At 36.8% G+C, this 21,974-nt stretch overlaps 2 protein-coding genes across 2 annotated transcripts; both read left to right on the top strand.

Annotated features, from left to right (window-relative positions):
* The first annotated feature begins 4,209 nt into the window (after positions 1–4,209).
* LOC123314098 (4-coumarate--CoA ligase 1-like) lies at positions 4,210–7,281 on the top strand. Its single transcript, XM_044899214.1, has 7 exons — positions 4,210–4,737; positions 5,029–5,197; positions 5,255–5,781; positions 5,873–6,036; positions 6,190–6,503; positions 6,632–6,923; positions 7,025–7,281. Exons 2-7 carry the CDS (start codon positions 5,168–5,170, stop codon positions 7,270–7,272), a joined length of 1,575 nt encoding a protein of 524 aa, XP_044755149.1. The 5' UTR covers positions 4,210–4,737; positions 5,029–5,167; the 3' UTR covers positions 7,273–7,281.
* A 521-nt stretch (positions 7,282–7,802) lies between these two features.
* Positions 7,803–21,837, top strand: LOC123314097. Its single transcript, XM_044899213.1, has 14 exons — positions 7,803–8,442; positions 8,659–8,783; positions 10,394–10,920; positions 12,139–12,298; positions 13,734–14,030; positions 14,319–14,610; positions 14,808–15,042; positions 15,929–16,509; positions 16,946–17,070; positions 17,609–18,135; positions 18,986–19,145; positions 19,198–19,494; positions 21,153–21,444; positions 21,543–21,837. Exons 1-14 carry the CDS (start codon positions 7,866–7,868, stop codon positions 21,782–21,784), a joined length of 4,437 nt encoding a protein of 1,478 aa, XP_044755148.1. The 5' UTR covers positions 7,803–7,865; the 3' UTR covers positions 21,785–21,837.
* Positions 21,838–21,974: the final 137 nt, after the last annotated feature.

Raw genomic sequence — 21,974 nt, 5'->3', positions numbered from 1 at the left:
AACAGAAATCGTTTTAATGGATCACTAGTAAGCCCGTAGATCTACCTATATTGGTAGATTCACCTTTTCGGGCAGATACGCCTCGGCTGTGCCTCGGGCTTGCGGCCCTCCTGGTTCCCCTCGGATGTGGCTCGCGACTTCAGCCCTCGTTTTCAAGTAAATATAGATGTTCGCTAGTGAAAAAATTTTATCGTTGTAATATGATTCAAATATTTCAGTTTATTCTTCCTGAACATACAGGGTGACAATTTGGAAACTTGCCAGTCCGATTATGTCACATCAAGGATGATTTCAGAAAAAATGCCGGACCAGGTCAATTTGTATTCGTAATGGGACATATTTTGAGCATATTTGCAAGCCGAAATCTCCCCAACCCTAGGTGTAGGAGCTATCACCCCTAAATTCTCAATAGGGAATAGGAGGTGAGCTATACCTCAATTGAAAGATCACTTGACCCTCTACATGAATACTATGGTTTGCAAATTTTTATTGAGTTCTTGAAGTAGTTACAGGGGTTGACAATTTGAAAATTTGCCAGGCCAATTATGTCTCGACAAGGATGTTTTCAAAGAAAATGACGGAACAGGTCAATTTTTATTCGGAGGGGGCGGACATGTTTCTAGCAGTATTGTAAGCCAAAATCTCCTCAATCTTAGATGTAGGGGTTCTCACCCCTAAATTCTTAATAGGGAATAGAGGGTGAGCTATACCTCGATTGGAGGACAACTATAGTATTATGTAGAGGGACATATTGTCTTCCAATTGAGGTTTAGCTCACCCTCTATTCCCTATGAAGAATTTAGGGGGGATAGCCCCTACAACAAGGTTTGAGGAGATTTCGGCTTACACTTTTGCTCAAAATATTTTCCCTCCCTTTAAAAATTCACCTGTTTCGGGTTTTTCTTTGAAAACATCCTTGTCGCAACATAATTGGCATGGCAAGTTTTCAAATTGTCACCTCCTGTAACTCCTTAAGGAATCAATAAAAATTTGCAAACCATAGTATTCATGTAGAAGGACAAGTGATCTTGCAATTGCGGTTAATCTCACCCCTTATTCCCTATTAAGAATTTAGGGGTGATAGCCCCTATACCTAGGGTTGAAAAGATTTCGGCTCACAATTCTGCTCAAAATATGCCCCCCTCCGAATAAAAATTGACCTGTTCTGGCATCTTCTCTGAAAACATCCTTGTCGCGACATAATTGACCTGGCAAGGTCTTAAATTGTCACCCTGTATATCGTTCTAATGAATCGTGAGATCATGAGGAGAACCCTTTTGAAATGTTCACAGTTATCGATAAACGAATTATATTTTGATATCACTTGGTCTTCGTTTTATTTTTATTTTCACAAATCCAAATTTTGAAAAATAAAAATATCAATAATTTCAGCGAGCCAGAGGCGTATGTAGGAAAGGGGGGCATCAGAGGCCTAGCTCGCACAGACACAATTGCATCCTCACAAATCATCGTTTCAGATTTTGCATCAAAACTCTCATTAACAAATTAGTGCGAAGTGAGTTTATGCTCTGGCAAAAATGGTGGAAACAGAAAAAACTTGTTTTTCAAAAAAAGGCAGAGTTTTTTATAAAAATGTGACAAAAGTTCATTACGCTTTCTCAAGTACAAGCCTACCGTTGAAAGGACTATCTCTAGCTAAAGACTTATCTGAGGAAGAACACATATTAATGGCCTCGCTATACTTTCTATTCACACAGAGGGAGTTCTTGAAAAATTTGCTAGTGTACCGAGAAGCATAACACATTTCATAAAGGTTGGCATACTTCTTCTGAGCTTCTGTAAAACGAGTTGGTCACCAGAGATCAAAATACACATAAATAGAAACTCTTTTGGAGTTTTCAATTGCATTTCCCATGAATGAAAAAAATGTAATTGAAATTTGCGAGTAGTCAAAAGAAATGGTTGCTGGAAATGATAGGAGTTTATTTGGTCAATCCCCATGAATTTTCATGGTAAAGACTCGGAAAGTAGAATAGGGTGATTGGTTATAAATGGCTTCTTACCAATTTTATAAACGGGTATTTAATTCTAGTTTCATGATATCTACAATCTCCTGAAAATTTTTATTTTTTTTTCATCTGGCATTTGGCATACATCTAGGCCTGACGTAAAAAAAGATATATGAATAAGAAATATTGGCTCTAAAGGTTGTTTATCGCTTATGTTGAATTTATGAATGCTTCCTTCCAGTTCTAAAATGGCGATAATTTTACGTACTAATTCCCGAACGAAAAGTGGACTATTTTTGATGGCCAGTATTTTTCGTCCGCATCAGATACTTTTCGTTCTAAAACACTTTGCATCTGCTATGTTGAATAATCACTCGTATATAATACGCTACATAGTTCATACATATATCAGGCCGTTGAATTTGTGACAGATCATTTCGAGGCATAAGTTTTATATTCAACTGGAACATTATTTAATTATAACACTACAGGAAAAATATATTTTGATGAACAGCAGCAGAAGAATGTTACTTATCCCTAATTAGAATTGAGGAATACATTGCCTGAAAATTTCAAGAATAAATCAAGGCACTCAATCAACAATTAGAACATTTCTGATTGATACAGCTCGATATAGAGTAGGTGATTTCTTAGATGGGAGAAATTGAGAAGATTTATGTTGATTTATAGCATAGCATTGACACCATCTACACAAAGTATGGTACTTTGATCCAGTAAATTCAATCCATCTGTCTATATCGTTAAAATGGCAAAAATTGCAAATGTTGCGCTGAAAACCAAGTTCAAGAATCACCAGGTGGTCAAAAACTAGATCAGATTACCTCCAGGTGATCTCCAACATTTTGTAAAAAATGTTCTATAGGCTCTTATTCGAGTTGGCCTGCGATGTACTTCATTCTCTATATACATTCCTAAATATTTCTGTATTGGATCTTGATTTCGAAGAATGACTGTACGCGGAAAGTTGAAGGCCTCAACCTTATCGCCGAAATGTAATTTTGGGTCACTACCTATTCATTTTCCAGTGCATAATCAACCATCGCCTTGGATGCTATTAAGGTAGGTATTCAATCAAGAGTGACTTGATGTAAATAAAGGCGCCGATTTTAGTAAGCGGGGAGACTGCGTGTCCGAACACAGCACGCCACATCCGTTTTGGCACATCCGGTCGCGTATCACGGCCCCGGCCGTCCTGATTTAGTTTGTTACCTGGAAACCTACTAATTCAGCAGAGGAGACGACACAGAGCTTTTCGATTGCGATTCGGATAAAGAAATTTCCAATGCATAGGGCCGATAAGAGGATAGAATACATTAATGAGATAAAATCTCAAATAAATGGTTTTATCAAAATTTCACCCCCTGAAAAATGTCTTCTGTATCATTTCAAGGTCAAGAAAGCTGACCATACGTGCTCAAATATCATCCTGACTGCTCCTACACAACTCTTTTTTGATTTTGGCTTGATGTCATCTCAAAAATTATTGTAGTTGGATGATAGGTTGAAATAGTTCCTCATACGCTAAATTAGACAATTTATGTTCAATCGAATATAAACTTATGAAACACTCCAAGACAGTAGACAGGAAATGAAGAAGGGTATTGGGGTTAAAACTCTGGACCTGAACCATTTCATGGGATTGACAAAACTGGAACTGCAATTCTAGAAGTAGAAGAAATTTTTCCAGTTTTAGGTATGGCATGCAGAAAACAATCAATTGAGGGGTTCAGAGCTGAAGTGAACCAAGTCCATTCAGCCTAGTTTTGAGATGAATGGCTTCTTCAGATTTTAAAAGGTTAGAATGTAAGCGTATGCTTACATAAGTATAATAATAAGTAAAGAAGTCACTTTTGAATTAATTGGTGATCAACAACTTCTAAACCATTCATCTCAAAACTAGGCTGAATGGACTTGGTTCACTTCAGCTCTGAACCCTTCAATTATTGAATTAACTTAAACCCATGGATATCTTGATATACATAGTCACCTAATCGATTCGAAATAAGTAGGTCTTGTCATTATATATCATATCATTATCAAATAATGTTCCCATCTCAGCCATTCTTTTTGCCTAAGAACCTTTGTCATTAAAACCCTCGTTTGATTTCGTCTCCCCTGTACCTACAGTCTACACAAAACAAATTTCAGCTCTGAAAATTCTACAGAATATTTCAGCTGATATGAATTCATGAATAATTTTCGATGGAGTTTTAATTTTTCTCTAGTTCAACTAAACTGAATAAATATGTCATTCAATATGAGTATTAATTCAGTGTAAATGTAACATTTTGAAAAGCTCCAAGCTCCAATATCATGGACCTGCAACAACAATGGTTAACGATGATAACTCATATGCTCGTATGTATAGAAGAAGTTTCAGCCTTCATGGCTGCTACAAGTCGGGAATTGGAAATCGAAGAAAAAGACCTCGACAGATTCAATAAATTTCGCAATGTTCTCAACAAACTAAGATGCCAAATATCTTCACTAGGTCATAATTTTTTGAGGAAAGCATGTTATGCATCCACGGAAACGAATAAAGAAAAGGGAAGATGGAATAAGATTAGGGCACAAGCAAATCATCCTGTTATAAAAGGATGTATTTGTAGCACCTTCAGAAGAAGAAAAATTGTGAAGAAACGAAAAATTGCAATTTGCTCAACTTTGAGAAGATCTGCTTTTAAGAGTCTCAGATGTTCCCCTCAAAGACAGGGTAATTTTGGTAGAAACAATTCGGGATTGAAAGGTGCGTATTTAACTTATGCATCTTATTGAATATGTAGGTATCGAGATGTAAATACTTTAGAAGATGCACATTTGAATCTCATTTGGGAAAAAAATTAATTTTATGGTTTAGGGACTCGCTTATTGACATTTGTTAGACTTCTTTCTGGAGCTTTCCAGTATGCTGTAAGACTCCTCCTGTGTCACAGTTCGTTACACTATTTCAAATATTATATTATTCTTCAACAAAAACGTTATTTCTTCGTTCATGGAAACATATAACATGGTCTGTCCAGAATTTTTCTGTCTACAGTATCTTTTTTGACCGCACTTCAATAACAAACGTTTGAAACCAAGCTGTGGCCAATGACGATAATCATCCGAACATCATTAAAGATCCAAGAGGCTTAAAACTTGCAGACAATGGTTTTGGATACGAACTATTTCACGCCATGCATAGGCACAGGAATAGAATAGCACAAGTAGGCAACAAAATATTGTTGAAACATATATACTGTTGATTTCCTTCTGAATTTCAGATTATTGAGAAAACCGAAGAAAAACAAACTTTCGAAGAGTTACTCAACATGTCAATATGCACCGCTTTGAAGCTTAAAGATAGAGGGCTAGATCAGAATGATATAGCATGTGTTTGTCTCTCTAATGGAAAATATACCTCTGTGCCATATCTAGCAGGACTTTTTCTGGGTTTTACAATGAGCGCCATCGATGTCACTTTCAACGTAAAAGATATTGCATTTTTCCTTAAACTGGCAAAGCCCTCTATCATATTCGTTGACACAGAAAAACTGGCGGATATCGAAGAAGCACTTCTGGAAGTAGGAAAATCTATAAAAATAATAGTTGTTGGTGACAGTATTGAAGGTTTGGAGAATATCCAAGATTATTTGGTCAGTTCTATTGATGAGAGTCGAAAATTCACGCCTTATCAAGTCAAATCGATGAGGGAAAACTGTGCGATATTTTTCAGTAGTGGCACATCTGGTTACCCCAAAGCTATATGCTTGAGTCATTTCAATTTATTGTACCAAATCGTGTATGCTTCGTAAGTAGTAAAGAATATCTTTATTAATTGGCTACCCCAATGATATTTTTCCCCTCATCTCTCTCTGTCTTCAAATATTTGGTATTTTTAGGGTTACTTGCAATTTGAACGATGTGCTATTGTCCTATACATCTTTCTATTGGATATCAGGAGTTATACTTCTAGGGTATTGTATATTAACCGGAAGTCCAAGGATTCTACCAATGCCTTTCGATGTTTCTAGATTTTACAAACTCCTGGATAAACACAAAGTAAGTTAATTCATTTATCTGCTGGGAGGACTCTTTCTATTTCTATTTCAAGGTTTTTGTTGTCGAGTATTTCACTAGAAAGTAATTTATATATCAATTTTTTCCATATTTCATAACCTTCGATCAGAATTCATCCGTATATGAATAATTCCTCAAGTTGAGGTTCATTTTCAGGTGCAGATAGCCTTTCTTGGCCCCCACGAATGTATAGCTCTAATCAAATCAAATAAACCAGAAAAAATAGTAACCTCCTCCTTAAAATGGATAGTTGCTGGAGGTGCGGCATTGAAAGAAGATGCAGTCTCGTCCTTGAAATGTTCATTTCAGAGCTGTAATGTAATTCAGAGCTATGGTCAGACTGAAACTGCTGGACCTATGTTCAGATGGGACATAACAAAACCAGAAGATTTTGAATTATGTATTGCGAAGCCTGCATCTATAGGAAGGCCTTGCGGTGGTATTTGGTATAAGGTATGCCCGATACTATATATTGGGTGTCCCAACAAGTGACAAGATTGCTTTTCCCAAAAGAGTTTCCACCCACTCACAATTATTGACGCAGCAAAATATGTTCCTATAGACCCAATCATTGTTTCCAGGTAACTGATGAGAATACTGGCAGTATTCTTGGTCCGTATAAGACAGGAGAGATTTGTATCAAATCGGACACCCTTATAATGAATGGTTACTACAGAAGGGATGCTTCTGAATGTTTTGATTCGAATGGTTGGCTCAAAACAGGAGACCTGGGATATTACGATGAATATCATTGTTTTTACATTATGGATAGAATAAAGGAGCTCATCAAATACAAAGGATGGCATGTACCACCACTTATTTTGGAGAATTTGCTCTTGAAACATCCTGTGGTTGCAAATGCAGTTGTGATCGGTAGGTGTATTTCTGTTTTCATGCAGTGATATTGTTTTTTCTTCCATTCATAGAAATAATAATTGATGGGAAAGTCTTGTGAATATAAAAGAACATTCCAGGTATACCTCATCCAGAAGATGGTGAGCATCCAACGGGTTTCATCATTTTAGAGCATGGAGTAGATCCGGCTAGTGTGAATTTGCAAGATATTTCTGAGTTTGTTAATCGACAAGTTGATGAAAAGAAACATTTGAGAGGTGGAGTCGTGATAGTGGAGTCATTTCCACTGACAGTAACTGGAAAAGTTAATAGGAGGATTCTTAGAGACTCATTGTTACGAATGAATGTGATTCAGAAAACTAAATAAATTTCTGATATGAATTTTTTCGTTTATTTATTGTTGATATGCGAGTATTCATCAATTAGCATACCTATCTATGGGTTGAATGTTTTATACTTCGTTTATGTATAGGTAGATACATTATACAGGGTGTCCCGGTACTAGGTGATCTTTCTCAGGTTGTTATAGGGTATATAAAAGCGAGCCAGGACTGCTTAATTTTTTTTTCAAAAACTGAATTTTATGAGTACTATTTGGAAGTACACATATTCTCAGGATGAAGTCGCAGGAAAAAATTGATCATTCCTGACTTGTCCTTATATATGTACTTTATTCACACCTGAGAAAGAGTCACATAGTCACTGGTATTGACCAGTGGTCAAATTTTGATGTGAAATGTTATTCGAAGAAAACTAGAATAGCAGTTTTTAGAAAAATATTGAACTCAAACTTTTCAGTTTTTAACGAATTTGAAAGATAGCCAAAAGCATAATTCTAATGAAAACTCATCTCCTTCATTGATCAATTTAAAAAAATCCCTGGATACAGTCGTTTTGTCAAATTTCAGATGACAAAATTATACCATAATGAATCTTATCATCTTAAAATTCTCTGTATAAATGAATTTTTCCAAAGAAAGCGATGATACATCTTCACAAAATATTCCATTCCCAGTATCCAATGAATCCAGAAAATGGCTGATCATGATGAAATACATGCTAGACTGCGCCGAAAAATCTATGGAATTTCTGGACCAAGTGAAAGCAGACCTAGACTTCAACGATGAAGATTTGGAGAGATTCACTGTACTATGTATAGCTCTAGAACAAGCCCGCCATCAGATGGCTTTGCTAGGGAAGAAATTTTTCGAAGATTCATCAACGACAGATTTTCTCGATGATTTTTCGGTTTTCAGTGAAACCAAAGAGATGAAAAGAACGAAAAAGAGCGGGTTCACGCAAACTGGTCATGAAGATGAAGTCTATCCGACTGAAACAGATACAACTAAGGATAAAACTACGAAAAAAGAACCCACCAAAAAAGATGCTTGTTTATGTAGTGTTTTTAAACCCAGTGTGGTCAGGAAAAGCAATAGAAGGAAGATCGTAGTATGTTCACAACTTGGAAGGTCTTCATTAGCCAATGAAAAATGCAACCAAGGTGGATCGCCAAGTTCAAGACCCATTAGACCTGAAGGTGGGTTTTCTCTTATGAATATTAGAAGTAGGGGAAGTGTTGTTTTCAGAATAGTCTGAATGTGTGGAAACCTACACATTCTTCGATTCCTATTTTACTGCTACTGGCAGTAAACAAATTGAAAATAGCTGTGTGGTACTCGACCAACATCAACAACTCATAAACTTAGGAGGCTTAGGAAGCAGAAGGAAAAATCAACTTCCTTTGCAATTTCAGATTTTCCAAATAATGATGATAATCCGTTTATCATAAAGGATCCAGGAGGTATGGCAATGCCAGAAACTGCTTTCGGATACGAATTATTCTATGCAATGCATAGACAAAGAAATAAAGTTGCACAGGTGAGTTATTTTTCCATTTTACTCTTCTGGAAAAACGCGGTAGGTACTAGGGCTGTGTCGATCACGATCGATCGAATCGTTTGGATTCGATCGTAACCCGTGCGGGAGTGATCGAGTCACCGATCTCGAAATGACCCAATCATTTCGATCATTCGGTCATATTCGAGTTCGACCCGCCTTCGCCTTCTGGACACGAGCATTACTACAGAATTCGACTGACTGAAGTGACTATTTTCTCAATAGATTGTTTATTTGACAAAAGATGGCAACTTTCAGTTTCCCCCTATAGATGGATTGGTTGTTTTGGCATTGGTTGTAGGGTGTATCGCGTATCGCTGGTTGTCTATTCAATAATAGGTATTGTAGCCTGATCGAGACGAGATCGAAAGATCGAATGAGAGGCGCGATGGAAAAGATCGAAATGATCGAATGATTGAATTGTATCTTAAAGAACCCATAAGGATCGATTGTGAATTATGGAGTTGGAAGCGATAGATTAATTGAACAAGTACATATAAAAGCTAGGAAATTTATCATTAAGCGGAATTGAAGAGAAATTAAATTCTACCAATTCAATGATAACAAAAACTTCTTGATTTAGGACGACGCAATTTTTGGGCACATTCAGGCTGAAAATGCTGGACCATTTAATTACGATCTTCTACCACAAAAATACATCTTTAATTAGAAGAATTCATTTCCTGAGTCGATCTTTAAACTTGAAACTCAATAAAATTTTAACAGGCTCGAAAGTCGGTGAATGAGTCAATGCGATATAACAAAATCGGGTTTTATGATCGAATGATCGAAATGATCAAATTAGGTGTATGATAATTGATAAAACATCAATTGTAAATACATTTCATATATAAAAAACCCGTTAAAATCATTTCTGACCACAATCTAGAACCCACTCTTTTCATTTCTGAGCCCGATCACATTTTAACAGGCTTGATACTCGATAAATGAGTTAATTTAGCATATTCGGGTTCTGTGATCGAAGTGATCGAAATGATCGAATCTTTTGACCCGATCCCTGAGCCGGTGGGTCGCGATCGACCCGGGTTACGAAAATACCCTGATCGACACAGCCCTAGTAGGTACCAAAAAGACGGTGAATTTTTATTTTGCGTCATAATACACTTTCTTTAATCGTTAACCGCAGAGATTTATTATCTCTTATTATTCTGGTAAATTCATCATTAGTTAGACTGAAAGTTTAGTGTCCTGAAAGAAGGACGAGTTGACGAGTACTATTAATCATGAACTGCAGAACTTATATTCCATGCCAGATGGAATATCTGAGATATAACAAACAGATGTGACATCTGGCGGAGAAATGTCTACCTTTCATACCAATAGTTAGAGTTCAATGCAAATGCATGCAGTTCACTTCTCAATTTAGATTTCCTACTAGTCCATTTTTATTATTAGTTCTTGATACCTTAACGCACCTTAAATACTTATTTGAACTTTGAGGAATATTTGGCAATTTCAATAAGTATCGGTCAACTTGTGAATTGTGTTAAAGAATTTATTTTTCCAGTATACATAATAATCATTCATCAATGTCTGCTGTTTTAAAATAGTCCTCAAAATTATTTTTGCAGATAGTGGAAGCAACTGGCGACATTCAAACTTTCGATGAACTACTCAGGGATTCAATAAGTACAGCCCTGAATTTGAAGAAGAAGGGACTAGACGAGGACAGCGTGATAACCCTTTGTGTAACGAACAACAAATACTCTTGCCTGACCTATTTAGGGGGTCTTTTTCTGGGTTGTAAGATGAATGCTGTGGATATGTCGTTTGCCAAGGAAGATCTTGTTTATCTGTTGAGGCTAGCCTCACCGGATTTCCTATTCGTTCAGAAGGAAAAAGTTGAAGGGATAGTAGAGGCTCTACAAGAACTAGAGATGAAAGTACCGATAGTGGTGGTAGGTGGCGAGGTTGAGGGGCACGAGCCTTTTCAGGAATATTTGATAGCTTCCAATGAGGACATAAAGAAATTCCGGCCTTACAAAGCCGATTCAATGAGGAGGAATTGCATCATTCTATTCAGCAGTGGAACTTCTGGTCTTCCTAAGGCTATTTGTCTGAGTCATTACAATCTCATGGGACAGGTTTATTTTTCAACGTAAGCTGGATATGAACTCTCTTCTTTGTTCGTACTCCTCATATTATCTTGTATACAGGGTGTTCCTAAATTGAACGTACCAACGAAAAGGGGAGATTCCTTAAGTGAGTTTGAGAAAAAAAAGTCCCATAAACATGGGGTCGCAAACGTTTCGTTTTCGAGATACAGAGTGTTGAAATTTGAATTCAAGTTTTTCTCATAGTATCTACTCTTCACAAGATATTCAACCGAAATTTGGCATAGATATTACATTTTAGAGTTCTCACCACGTGACATGGCAATTTCGATAGAAGATCTACAGGGTGATATTTTTTCTGGAACACTGCCATCTGTTCTTCTGCAGAACTTTTTTTTGGTGCGAGCAACTGTTAATTTGAAAGAATGTAAAAAGAAGCTTTGTTCTTATACTAAACTTTTCGTTCTCTTGTAATTTTGTCGTATCTACCAACTATTTCGAGAAAGAAAATTTTGAACGATTCTCTCGAAATCTCGTAACTGTGATAGGAAGGCCAGTTTGTAATTTGTGGTGAATGAATCGTTCAAATTTTTTTTTTCTCGAAATCGTTGGTAGATACGACAAAACTACAAGAGATCGAAAAGTTTAGTATAAGAACAAAGCTTCTTTTTAAATTTTTTTCGAATTAACAGTTGCTCACCAAAAAAAAGTTCTGCAGAAGAAGAGGTGGCAGTGTTCCAGAAGAAATATCACCCGGTAGATCTTCTATCGAAATTGTCACGTGGTGAGAACTCTAAAATGTAATATCTATGCCAAATTTCAGTTGAATATCTTGTGAAGTGTAGATACTATGAGAAAAAAACTTGAAAAAAATTCAAACTTCAACCCTCTGTATCTCGAAAACGAAACGTTTGCGACCCCATGTTTATGGGACTTTTTTTTCTTAAACTCACTTAAGGAATCTCCCCTTTTCGTTTGTACGTTCAATTTAGGAACACCCTGTAGAATATGTATATAATTTTATCAAAATCACCATTTGTACTGACAAAACAGCAGTTCTACGTCTTTGTTGTGAAAAGCTGAATTGAAGTTTGTAAATCCCATTTGATTTTTTCTACCCTTTGCAATTGAAGGGGAACACCACTAAACGTTTTCTTTTCACTCCTTAATTTTTTTCGCAACAATTCATTTTGACCCAGTGGACATCATATGGAAAATCGAATCTGGACTGATTCGTGATAATTTTTCGTTTCATATTTCAGAATCACTGATAATCTGCAGAAAATGTTTATGAGTTACACTTCTTATTATTGGATATCTGCAGTTATATTGCTCGCCTACACTATCCTAGCTGGAGTAACAAGGGTAGTACCACTACCTTTCGAACCGATCAGGTTTTATCAACTCATAGACAAATACAAGGTATGTCAAATATGAGCTACAATCTGAATCTTGCACCAACAGAATGATAAAGCTACTTTAGACATGATTTTCCATAGTTTTCACATTTTGTCCAAGTAGAAGTGTGAAATGTACTAAATTTAAGATCTTTCTGTATTATACATATACCCATCCCTTTACTTTTATTTTAGCACTCGGTTGGCCATGGAAATTTGATACATTTCACTCTGTATAGTACGAAAATGTGGGGTTATGAAGCTTGTCAAAACATTTTTGGGTTTTATATCAACGCTATGTTGCCTGTTCTATGTAAAAGTTTCTGTTATTACGTATTTTATCACAATGTTGAATCTCTTGGGAAAATATGTGACGAACATAATTGAAGTTTATACAAACTGATTGAAGGCACACCAAATCCAGTTATTTGCATGGAAAATACAAGAGATCAGTATAATATCATTATATGCACTAGCTTGAGGAGAGTTTATCTTCGTTATCTTCTTTGGCTAAAATTTAAATACGTTAAATCAGTTGTAGATTTCAAAAATATTAATTCGAAGATGAAATGCATATGATGCAGTGGTTGGGAATGGGTACCTCCCGAAGGAATTAACAGATAATTACAAGAATGTTAAATTCTTCAACAAAAATCATATTGCATCAATATAAGTAAAAGGAATTAAAGGAAGTTTCAAGTCAAGATGAACTTCACCTTTGAACAAAAATTTCACAAGAATAAACAATTAACAGGACAACTGGAGCTTATTTGTGGCTGTTCATCTTAATACATTGATATAATAATAATAGTTAGGTATTTATTGGCACCTTAAGACATTTACAATATATAGGACAAGTCAAATGAAACATAGAAAAATCAATTTTCGGGAACTTATTCTACGATGACATTCATCGAAAATCCTGTAGTAAACTTTTCGCATTAATTCACTCAAACATAAAATTCTCAAATGCCATCACTTTTTTGGGTCTCCCAATAGAAGGAAATTCTTTGTCATCCTCTTCATTCACAATCTTTCTGATTGTGGAAATATTCAGCTGAAATATAAGTCGTTTAGTTTCAAATGAAACATTATATACATTCCCTTACATTGAATATGTTCGCTACCGTCTGAAATATTGTGGATTTTAGAATATCAGGGTATAACTATTTGAATGAGCGGACCTGAATTCTTAATAGCACTCCCTGAAACCCTGTCTCTTTTTTCAATCACTTTCGGTATTTTCGTAATAAAAATTGATATACCTAATAAGTTGTGACTAAGATGTTTTTAGACATCTTAGTTGTGGCAACGGCGTTATGACATCAACGACATTTCATGAGTGCCAACCTTACTCCGTTCTAGGAACAAACACTTGAGAAAATTATTTCATGGCCAACCGACTGATAAAATAAATGTGAATGGAATATATCATTAATTTATTTCGCACTGTCTCATAGATCGAATCGGTTTTCTTGGGGCCCTACGAATGCATCAGACTAATCAGGACACCGAAGCCTCCAGATGTGGATACCTCAAGTTTGCAAGTTTGCTGTACGGGAGGAGCTTCCTTGAAAGAAATTGTGTTTTTTGCCTTGCGAAAAGTTTTTCCAGGTTGCTTGGTATTTCAGACTTACGGACAAACAGAGACGGGTGGCGTTTTGGTGAAATGGACCACGAAAAATCCAGAAGACTTGGCGTTGCTCACTACAAAGCCGACTTCTTCTGGAAGGCCCTTTGGAGGGTATTGGTATAAGGTTAGTCTGGAATTGATCTAAGCGATAACGGGTGCCAAGTTCAATCAACTCAAGAGACATGTCAGCTTTCAGCTATTGCTAAATTATTACTTGAATCTTGTGGAGCAATATATTTTTTATCGCAAAACTATTGTATTGAAAAAAAAGAGGTGCAGTGATATGAAGTTCTTTAAGTGCAATTAAAAGGTAGAAAGTTTGCGATCTTCTATGATTCTAGATTATTTCCTGATATCTGAAATGATATGAAATGAAATAGCGAACTCTGTCGAAAATTTCTCTTTTTCGCAGATAGTTGACGAAGATACGAATCAAATAGTCGGTCCTTACAAAGCTGGAGAACTTTGTATCAAATCAGATACCATGATGATGAATGGTTATTACAGAAGGGACTCTTCCGAGTGTTTCGACAGGTCAGGGTGGCTCAAAACTGGCGACATGGCTTACTTTGACGAGTATCACTGTCTTTTCATTGTGGATAGGTTGAAAGAGGTGATCAAATTCAGAATATGGCAGGTGCCTCCAATCATATTGGAGAATATTCTGATGTCACATCCAGTGGTTGCCAGAGCAGTTGTCGTGGGTGAGTTGAATAGAACATGTGTTGAAAAAGATTGCAGTATATGATCCTCTATAACATATGCTGAAGCCAGTGGTTTTCATGTTATGTCATTCATTTTATTCTGTTTTCCATAATGTAGTTTTTCTTTACCATGCCGGGTATATGCCATCGACGAATATTCTTCTAAATGAACGCCCTTTGACAGATATATATTTCAGGGATTCCTGACGCAACAGATGGTGAGCATCCAATGGGCCTCATACTTTTGAAGGAAGATGTGGATCCAAACACCGTAAACTTGGAAGAAATAGTTCAGTTCGTGAACCGTCAAGTAGAGGACGAAAGAAAACACTTGAGAGCTGGAGTGAAAATAATACACTCCATACCACTGACCGCTACTGGAAAAGTCAGACGCAGATCTCTTAGGGACAATGTTTTACATGGCGATATTTTGTAGAATATCTGTTTAGCATCACATTAATCTCTCAGTTCTTTAATGGAAATCATGATTATATAGATTCAGACATTCAATGCAATAAAAATAAAATGAGAAATTCCTATCCACTATGAGAATGGCAGATATGCCATCAAAAAATAATTGACGTTGTTCTGAAGAATTTGCGCATTTGGAATTGTCGACGAGATCAACAAAGTAACTTGATGTTTGGCTTGGCTTGCTCAGATTGCCAACCAGGAACTATATATGTGGATGTCAGTGTCGTGTGTTCTTTCAGTACGTAATCATTTTTAATTTTTTCACTTTGTTGTTTTGAATGTTTTGTATAAACGATTTTTGATGAAGCGCTTTATTTTGACCAGTTCTTCCTTCTTTAAAAGAAAGCCTCACCTTTAATTACTCCCTGTATATTTGGTCAAGGCATCACATTCTTCATTTTTGCTTAAGCATCGGTAAAAACATTTTTGCCAAATCAACTCTTCATGGCAAAAGGACATTTAAAATAAATAATAACACTGGCGTCACCATCTGACACCGTATTGGAAATATTCATTTCAAGAACGGATAGAAGCATTTACAGAAGCTTTTGTTCTGAATGAAAATCATTGCACGATATTTCGAGGAAGTTTTCGATGTGCTGAAAATTGAAACTGCCATATTTGAAGTAATTCATTGTCGGTATAGAGATGTCGCTATCTTGCGTATATGTGTGTAAAAAATATTCAAGGTGAAAGAACATGTTATACGTTGGCTTCAAACCAGACAAGAGTGATACCATCTGTATATTTCTATGCACATTCGATAAAATGTACCTAAAAAGTTTTGTCAAAGTTCGAATGACAATTTTTCGATTAACTCGAAATTTGCAGTGCAGTAAATGAATAGAAGCGAAGAAAGCGACGAAACAACAACAGAAAATAGCCCATTCCCGATATCCACTGAATCGAAACAATGGCTCCTCATGATGAAGCATATGCTGGACTGCGCTGAAAAATCTATGACATTTTTGGATCACGTCAAGGCAGAACTTGATTTCAATGATGAGGATTTGGAAAGATTCAGCTTATTGGGCACTGCCCTTGGTCAGGCACGCCATCAGATGGCCTTGTTGGGAAAAAAATTTTTTGAAGACCTATCCACTATAGATTTTCTGGATAACATTTCGATTTTCAGCGAACCAGAAAAAATTGAAAGGACTACAAGGAGCGGATTTACACAAACTGGTTACCAAGATCAATATTCTTCAATTGAAATAGAGAAGAAAAATACTGACAAAATAGTAGAAAAAAGAAAACCCACAAAAAAGGATGCTTGTCTTTGTAGTGTATTCAAACAGAGAATAATAAAAAAAGGTAATAGAAACAAACTGGTCGTTTGTTCACCACTACGGATATCTTCATTGCTTAATGAAAAATGCCTGAAAGATGGATCGATATCCAAGAAGACTGTTTTGAGACCAGAAGGTAGGTTTTTGATCAACACAACGTATCTGATGAGAATTTGTATTATTAAATATATAAACAGGGTGAGTCTTTGACTCGTATAAATAGTACATTCTTGAGGTCGAAAGAAACACTTTTTTCCTATTTCATTTTTTCCGTATCGGCTCTGTTTAAAAGATACAGGCTGTTGAAAACCCATAAACTTATACACTTTTGCACTTTCCGTAACTATTCTGATTTTCTGGTATTCTATTAGATTCACAAGTAATTCTCATCCATAGCCTGATATTCATATCTCATTTATTGATGTATATCAATAATAATAACAGTAAACTTTTCAATTCTGAACCAAATTGTTATCTCTCAGGCAGTTTTGATTGTTCTTCAATGCACCATAGAACTAGAGCATCATACATGAGAATGAGAGAAGAGAAAATAATTTGAATTGGCGTTCCAGATCTTCCACACGATGACAACCATCCTTACATCATCAAAGATGAGGGAGGGGTAACACTTCCAGAAAATGGTTTTGGATACGAACTGTTTTACGCGATGCATAGGCACAGAAACAAAATTGCACAAGTAAGATTATGTGTATATTCAAAAAATCATTACCCAAAGAGAGTGGAATTCATTCAACACAAAAATTACCTGAAAAAATATAAGGCGCTTCAAAATTTCAACAGATTGTATCTATCAAATTCGTTAAGGAAGACTGTAGGATATTCAATTATGATATTTACAACACCCAGTATGACAACAACAATTTATCAGTATAGATGTGTCTGGAGGTTGTAGGTAATTGAGCAAACTTTGAGGAAAATTCAAGTGTAGAAATATGGGGAAAATTAATAATCTGTTAATTCACTAACACTGGGTGTTTTGTTTTTTTTTCACTAAGTAGGTATTTGAAAATATATTGTCATTATCATTCTGTATATACATATATTGTAATAAAAATTAATTGCGAATAACTTTCGAGGCTTATTTGCAATAAGAAGATGGTTACTTTCAATCTAAATGCGAAATCATAACCAAGACAAGAATGCAAGGCAATATAAACAGGATTCTCAATGAACGAGCGTACCCATTCACTATTCACTTATTACAATTTTTTTAGATCGACGAAGCTTCCGATTATAGTCAACCCTTCAGTGAATTACTCAGGGATGTAATAGCAACAGCCCTGAATTTGCGGAAAAAAGGAATGGATGAAGACAGCTTAATAACACTTTGCGTGGCCAACACTAGGTATTCTTGCATACCCTACATGGCCGGTCTATTCCTAGGCTGCGTGATGAACGCAATTGATATAACTTTCAACCAAGCAGACATTGCCTTTTTATTAAAACTTGCCCCACCGGACATCTTGTTCGTTCAAAAGGAGAAGGTTGAATTGATAGAGGCAGCTCTGAAAGAAATCGAAATAGAAGTCCCTATGGTAGTGGTCGGAGGTGAGGTCTTAGGTCACGAACCATTTCAGGAATATCTGATATCGTCCAATGAGGAAATTAAAAAGTTCAAGCCGTACAGGACAGATTCCATGAGGAGGAACTGCATCATCCTTTTCAGCAGTGGAACGTCAGGTCTTCCGAAGGGTATTTGCTTGAGCCACATCACTCTTCTGGGACAAGTGTTCTTCGCTACGTGAGTAAGATGTATGCAACGATAGGTAATATACTGTGTGGAATTAGAAAAGATTAATTTCTCGTATGATACAAATTTGCTGCAGAAAACCTAGTTCTCCGAAACATTGGAGAGTTTTCCAAAAGAAAAAGAGTTCATTTGGAACCTGCTGCACCAAACTACTCTGCAACATTTCACTTTGCAGTTTCTGATTCTCAAGTGAAGTACATTGCACCATAAATGATCCAAATGGAAGGAAAAAATGAAAACTGAAAAGCAATTTTACTTATAAACCCTCTAAATTCCAGATCAATTCAAATTTGACAAAATGCAGAGTAAAAACCCCAGGCAGCAAGCGTATGTCTAAATGACGTTATAAAGACGTTCTTCACGCGACTGCGGCCGAAACGTAGACGAAGAATAAAAAAGGAGAGTAAAATCTAGCCTTTCGTCTGACATGACCTTCAAGGTACGTCATTATGATGTACGCTTGCTGCCTGGGACTGTAGAAAGTTGCAAAGTAGTTCGGTGCAATAGACCCCTAGTCAAATTATCTGAAATGTCTCAACCAAATTGTTTACAAGAAAAGGGTCTGAAGAGATAGAAAACACTGACGCATTTTTCAATTTATTCAAACACTAGGCAGAAGACTTTATATTTCTAGGACTTGCCATTCCAATTTCTTCCTGACAACCAGACTCTTGTCTGTGATGGCGTATTTTGTGTTTCTCAAATAACTTGATATGCTCGAAAATGGTTGGAGATCAAAAAGAATAATGATTAATAAATTAGATTGAAAAGCACAATGCTTATTGGTACTGTTGGGCGGGAATTATTGTAATTTGTATTTATTGATGATTTTTCTCCCCAGAATGACTGACAACATTCAGCGATCATTCTTGAGTTACACGTCCTTCTACTGGATTTCTGCTGTTATATTCCTGGGATATTGCACCTTGGCTGGAGTTACGAGAATAGTGCCAGAACCGTTCCAGGTTCTGAAATTTTATAATCTCCTCGATAAATACAGAGTTAGTGATTTTTCTTTCTGTCCTCGATGGTCCTTCATCTATCTTTTTACAGATAGAATCTGCCTTTCTTGGTCCTCACGAATGCGTAACGGTGATGATGACGCCGATACCTTCTGACTTGGACACTTCCAGTCTGAAATTTTTGTGCACCGGTGGCGCCGCTTTGAGGGAGATGGTATTCTTGGCCTTGAGGAAGGTGTTCCCTGACTGTTTGGTGTTTCAGTTTTACGGACAAACCGAGACTGCTGGACTCCTCGTCAAATGGTCAACGAGAAATCCCGAAGATGTGGCCCTGATCACCGCTAAGCCAACATCTTGCGGTAGACCTTTTGGTGGATTCTGGTACAAGGTGAGCCTGAGGAATTGAGAAATGCTCCAAATCTTACAGATTGACTACTGCAACTACACTGCGCAAAAAAATTAACGCACATTATGGAAACCTCAAATTTATTCTACAACTGAAGGTGTTCTCGATGATAATTATTTTCATCAGAATTATGCATGCATATGTTATCCACTTTCAACGGTTTTCTTCAATACAGATGTTTTTTCCCAGCAGGAATAAAAATAGATGATATGATCAGATTTTGAATGTATTGGCTCCACTTTAAAATCAGTTGTTCTCGATCAATTCTAGTGATCAATAGTTTTTCTTTCGTTTGATTTTCTACACTCGATCGCTATGCAACGCGAAACACGCAATTTGACCCAAGAGGAATGTGCCCAAGCGGTAGTTTTGCGAGAAGAAGGGTGGACATACACAAGAATTGCAGAAAGGTTTGGAGTTTCCCATACAAGTGTGTCCAGAATGTTGCAGCGATTCAGGGAGACAGGTATGAATGTCCGAAGACCAGGACAAGGTAGACCACGGGTAACAACTGCCATTCAAGAACGTTACTCGAGAGTTTCTTCGTTGAGACAACGGTTTGCAACCGCTCGCCTCCTTCAAATTCAGCTTGAGCAAACTCATGAGGTGCAAATTAGCACTCAAACAATAAGAAATCGCCTCAGAGAATATGATTTAAGGCCTCGTGTCGCGGCAAGAGGCCCAGCTCTTACCCCAGCCCATCGAAGGGCGCGTTTGGATTTTGCGAGAGAGCATATCCATTGGGAAGAGGCCGATTGGGAAAGAGTTCTCTTCACAGATGAGTCTATATTCTGCCTCTACCATTGTGATCGACATTCCCTTGTATACCGACGTCCACATGAAAGATATGCTCAGTGCAATTTCCTGAATACTACTGGTTTCGGGGGAGGATCGATGATGGTATGGGGTGGAATATCTTTGACTGCTCGCACAGACCTAGTGGTCATTGATAATGGAGCTATGAATGCTGATAAGTATATAAGGAATTTCTTGAAGAGAATGTAGTGCCATTTGCCCTCGCATTTGCCCAATACATTGGTGAAAATTTCATTTTTATGGACGATAATGCCAGACCCCATCGTGCGCGCATCGTTCAGGAGTAGGTACCTTTAAGAGGATGAAGTCTTTCGAATGGAATGGCCAGCAAGAAGTCTAGATCTCAATCCGATTGAGCAGGTTTAGGACAACTTCAATAGAAGGCTGAGAAGTTCAGAAAATCATCCAGCTACTCTTAATGACTTAGAAATCCAACTCGGAGAAATCTGGGAAGGATTAGATCGGAACATTTTAATATCACTCATTTTGAGTATGAACCGTTGTTGCCGAGCTGTAATTAACGCAAGGGGTGGAAATACTAAGTATTAAATCACTTATCACCATTTCAGTATTTTGAAAATTGTTCATTTCTCTTCTTTCACATAAGATTCGGTGAAATCCTGAATTTTTCTCCCATTTAATGTGTCTTGTCTCTTTCAAAGCCTTCCCGAGAGAACATAAAAAATAAGTTATAAAGTCAAATTCATTAAAATTGAGATTTTCAGAATGTGCGTTAATTTTTTTGCGCAGTGTATTTGCACTATAATTCTGTCAGCTCTTCATTAACTTTCTTGTGGTAATATTTCACGCAATACTTTTCGCAGATTGTTGACGAAAAAACCGATAAAATTGTGGGTCCTTATAAAACAGGAGAACTTTGTGTGAAGTCGGATACGTTGATGATGAACGGCTATTACAGAAGAGATTCTTCAGAATGTTTTGACCGATGCGGTTGGCTTAAAACTGGGGACTTGGCCTACTACGATGAATATCACTGTATCTACCTGAAGGACAGAGTCAAAGAACTCATCAAATTCAGGGGTTGGCATGTGCAGCCAGCAGCACTGGAGCAAATTTTGATGACACATCCAGTGGTCGCCAAAGCTATTGTCATAGGTAATATAACATGTAAACAAGCAGAAGTTGGTTTCTTCGATGAGTCTCCATGCATTTCGTTTGGCAATAAATATTTGTTTGTCTGAATATTTCCTCAGGAATTCCCCACCCTGACGATGGTGAACATCCAATGGGACTCATCACTCTGAAGGACGGAATAAATCCAGAGGATGTCGACTTAAAACAGATAGCCGACTACGTGAATCGTCAAACGGATGAACGGAAACATTTGAGAGCTGGAGTGAGAATAATAGATACAATTCCAGTCACATCTACTGGAAAGGTCAGAAGAAGGACACTGAGGGATAACGTTTTACATGGATATTCGATATCAAACTAGTTATTTCTGATGCCCTATGTGACAAAAATAATAAATCTTATTAGATACTTGGATCAGTAGTTGAATAAAACAGATCATCAAGACGCAATAAATCCTACAGAATGCGATGTTGTGAGCAAGAATCCACCTCCTTGTTCCTCTGCCAGTCTTCGATTGCCCTACCAATAAACTTGACAACAATAATAAAACA

Source organism: Coccinella septempunctata, chromosome 5, assembly GCF_907165205.1.
Source record: "Coccinella septempunctata chromosome 5, icCocSept1.1, whole genome shotgun sequence".
In the NCBI taxonomy this organism is placed as follows: Eukaryota; Metazoa; Arthropoda; class Insecta; order Coleoptera; family Coccinellidae; genus Coccinella; species Coccinella septempunctata.
The sequence above is the reverse complement of the archived record's forward strand: the minus strand, read 5'-3'. Positions and strand labels throughout refer to the sequence as shown.

Bases quoted from the DNA above. Each gene is read 5' to 3' on its own strand.
- LOC123314098 (XM_044899214.1), top strand. From the start codon at position 5,168: ATGCATAGGCACAGGAATAGAATAGCACAA. The intron at 5,198-5,254 runs GTAGGCAACAAA...TCTGAATTTCAG, and splicing joins ACAGGAATAGAATAGCACAA to ATTATTGAGAAAACCGAAGA. The intron at 5,782-5,872 runs GTAAGTAGTAAA...TGGTATTTTTAG, and splicing joins TACCAAATCGTGTATGCTTC to GGTTACTTGCAATTTGAACG.
- LOC123314097 (XM_044899213.1), top strand. From the start codon at position 7,866: ATGAATTTTTCCAAAGAAAGCGATGATACATCTTCACAAAATATTCCA. The intron at 8,784-10,393 runs GTGAGTTATTTT...TTATTTTTGCAG, and splicing joins AAAGAAATAAAGTTGCACAG to ATAGTGGAAGCAACTGGCGA. The intron at 14,611-14,807 runs GTGAGTTGAATA...TATATATTTCAG, and splicing joins TGCCAGAGCAGTTGTCGTGG to GGATTCCTGACGCAACAGAT.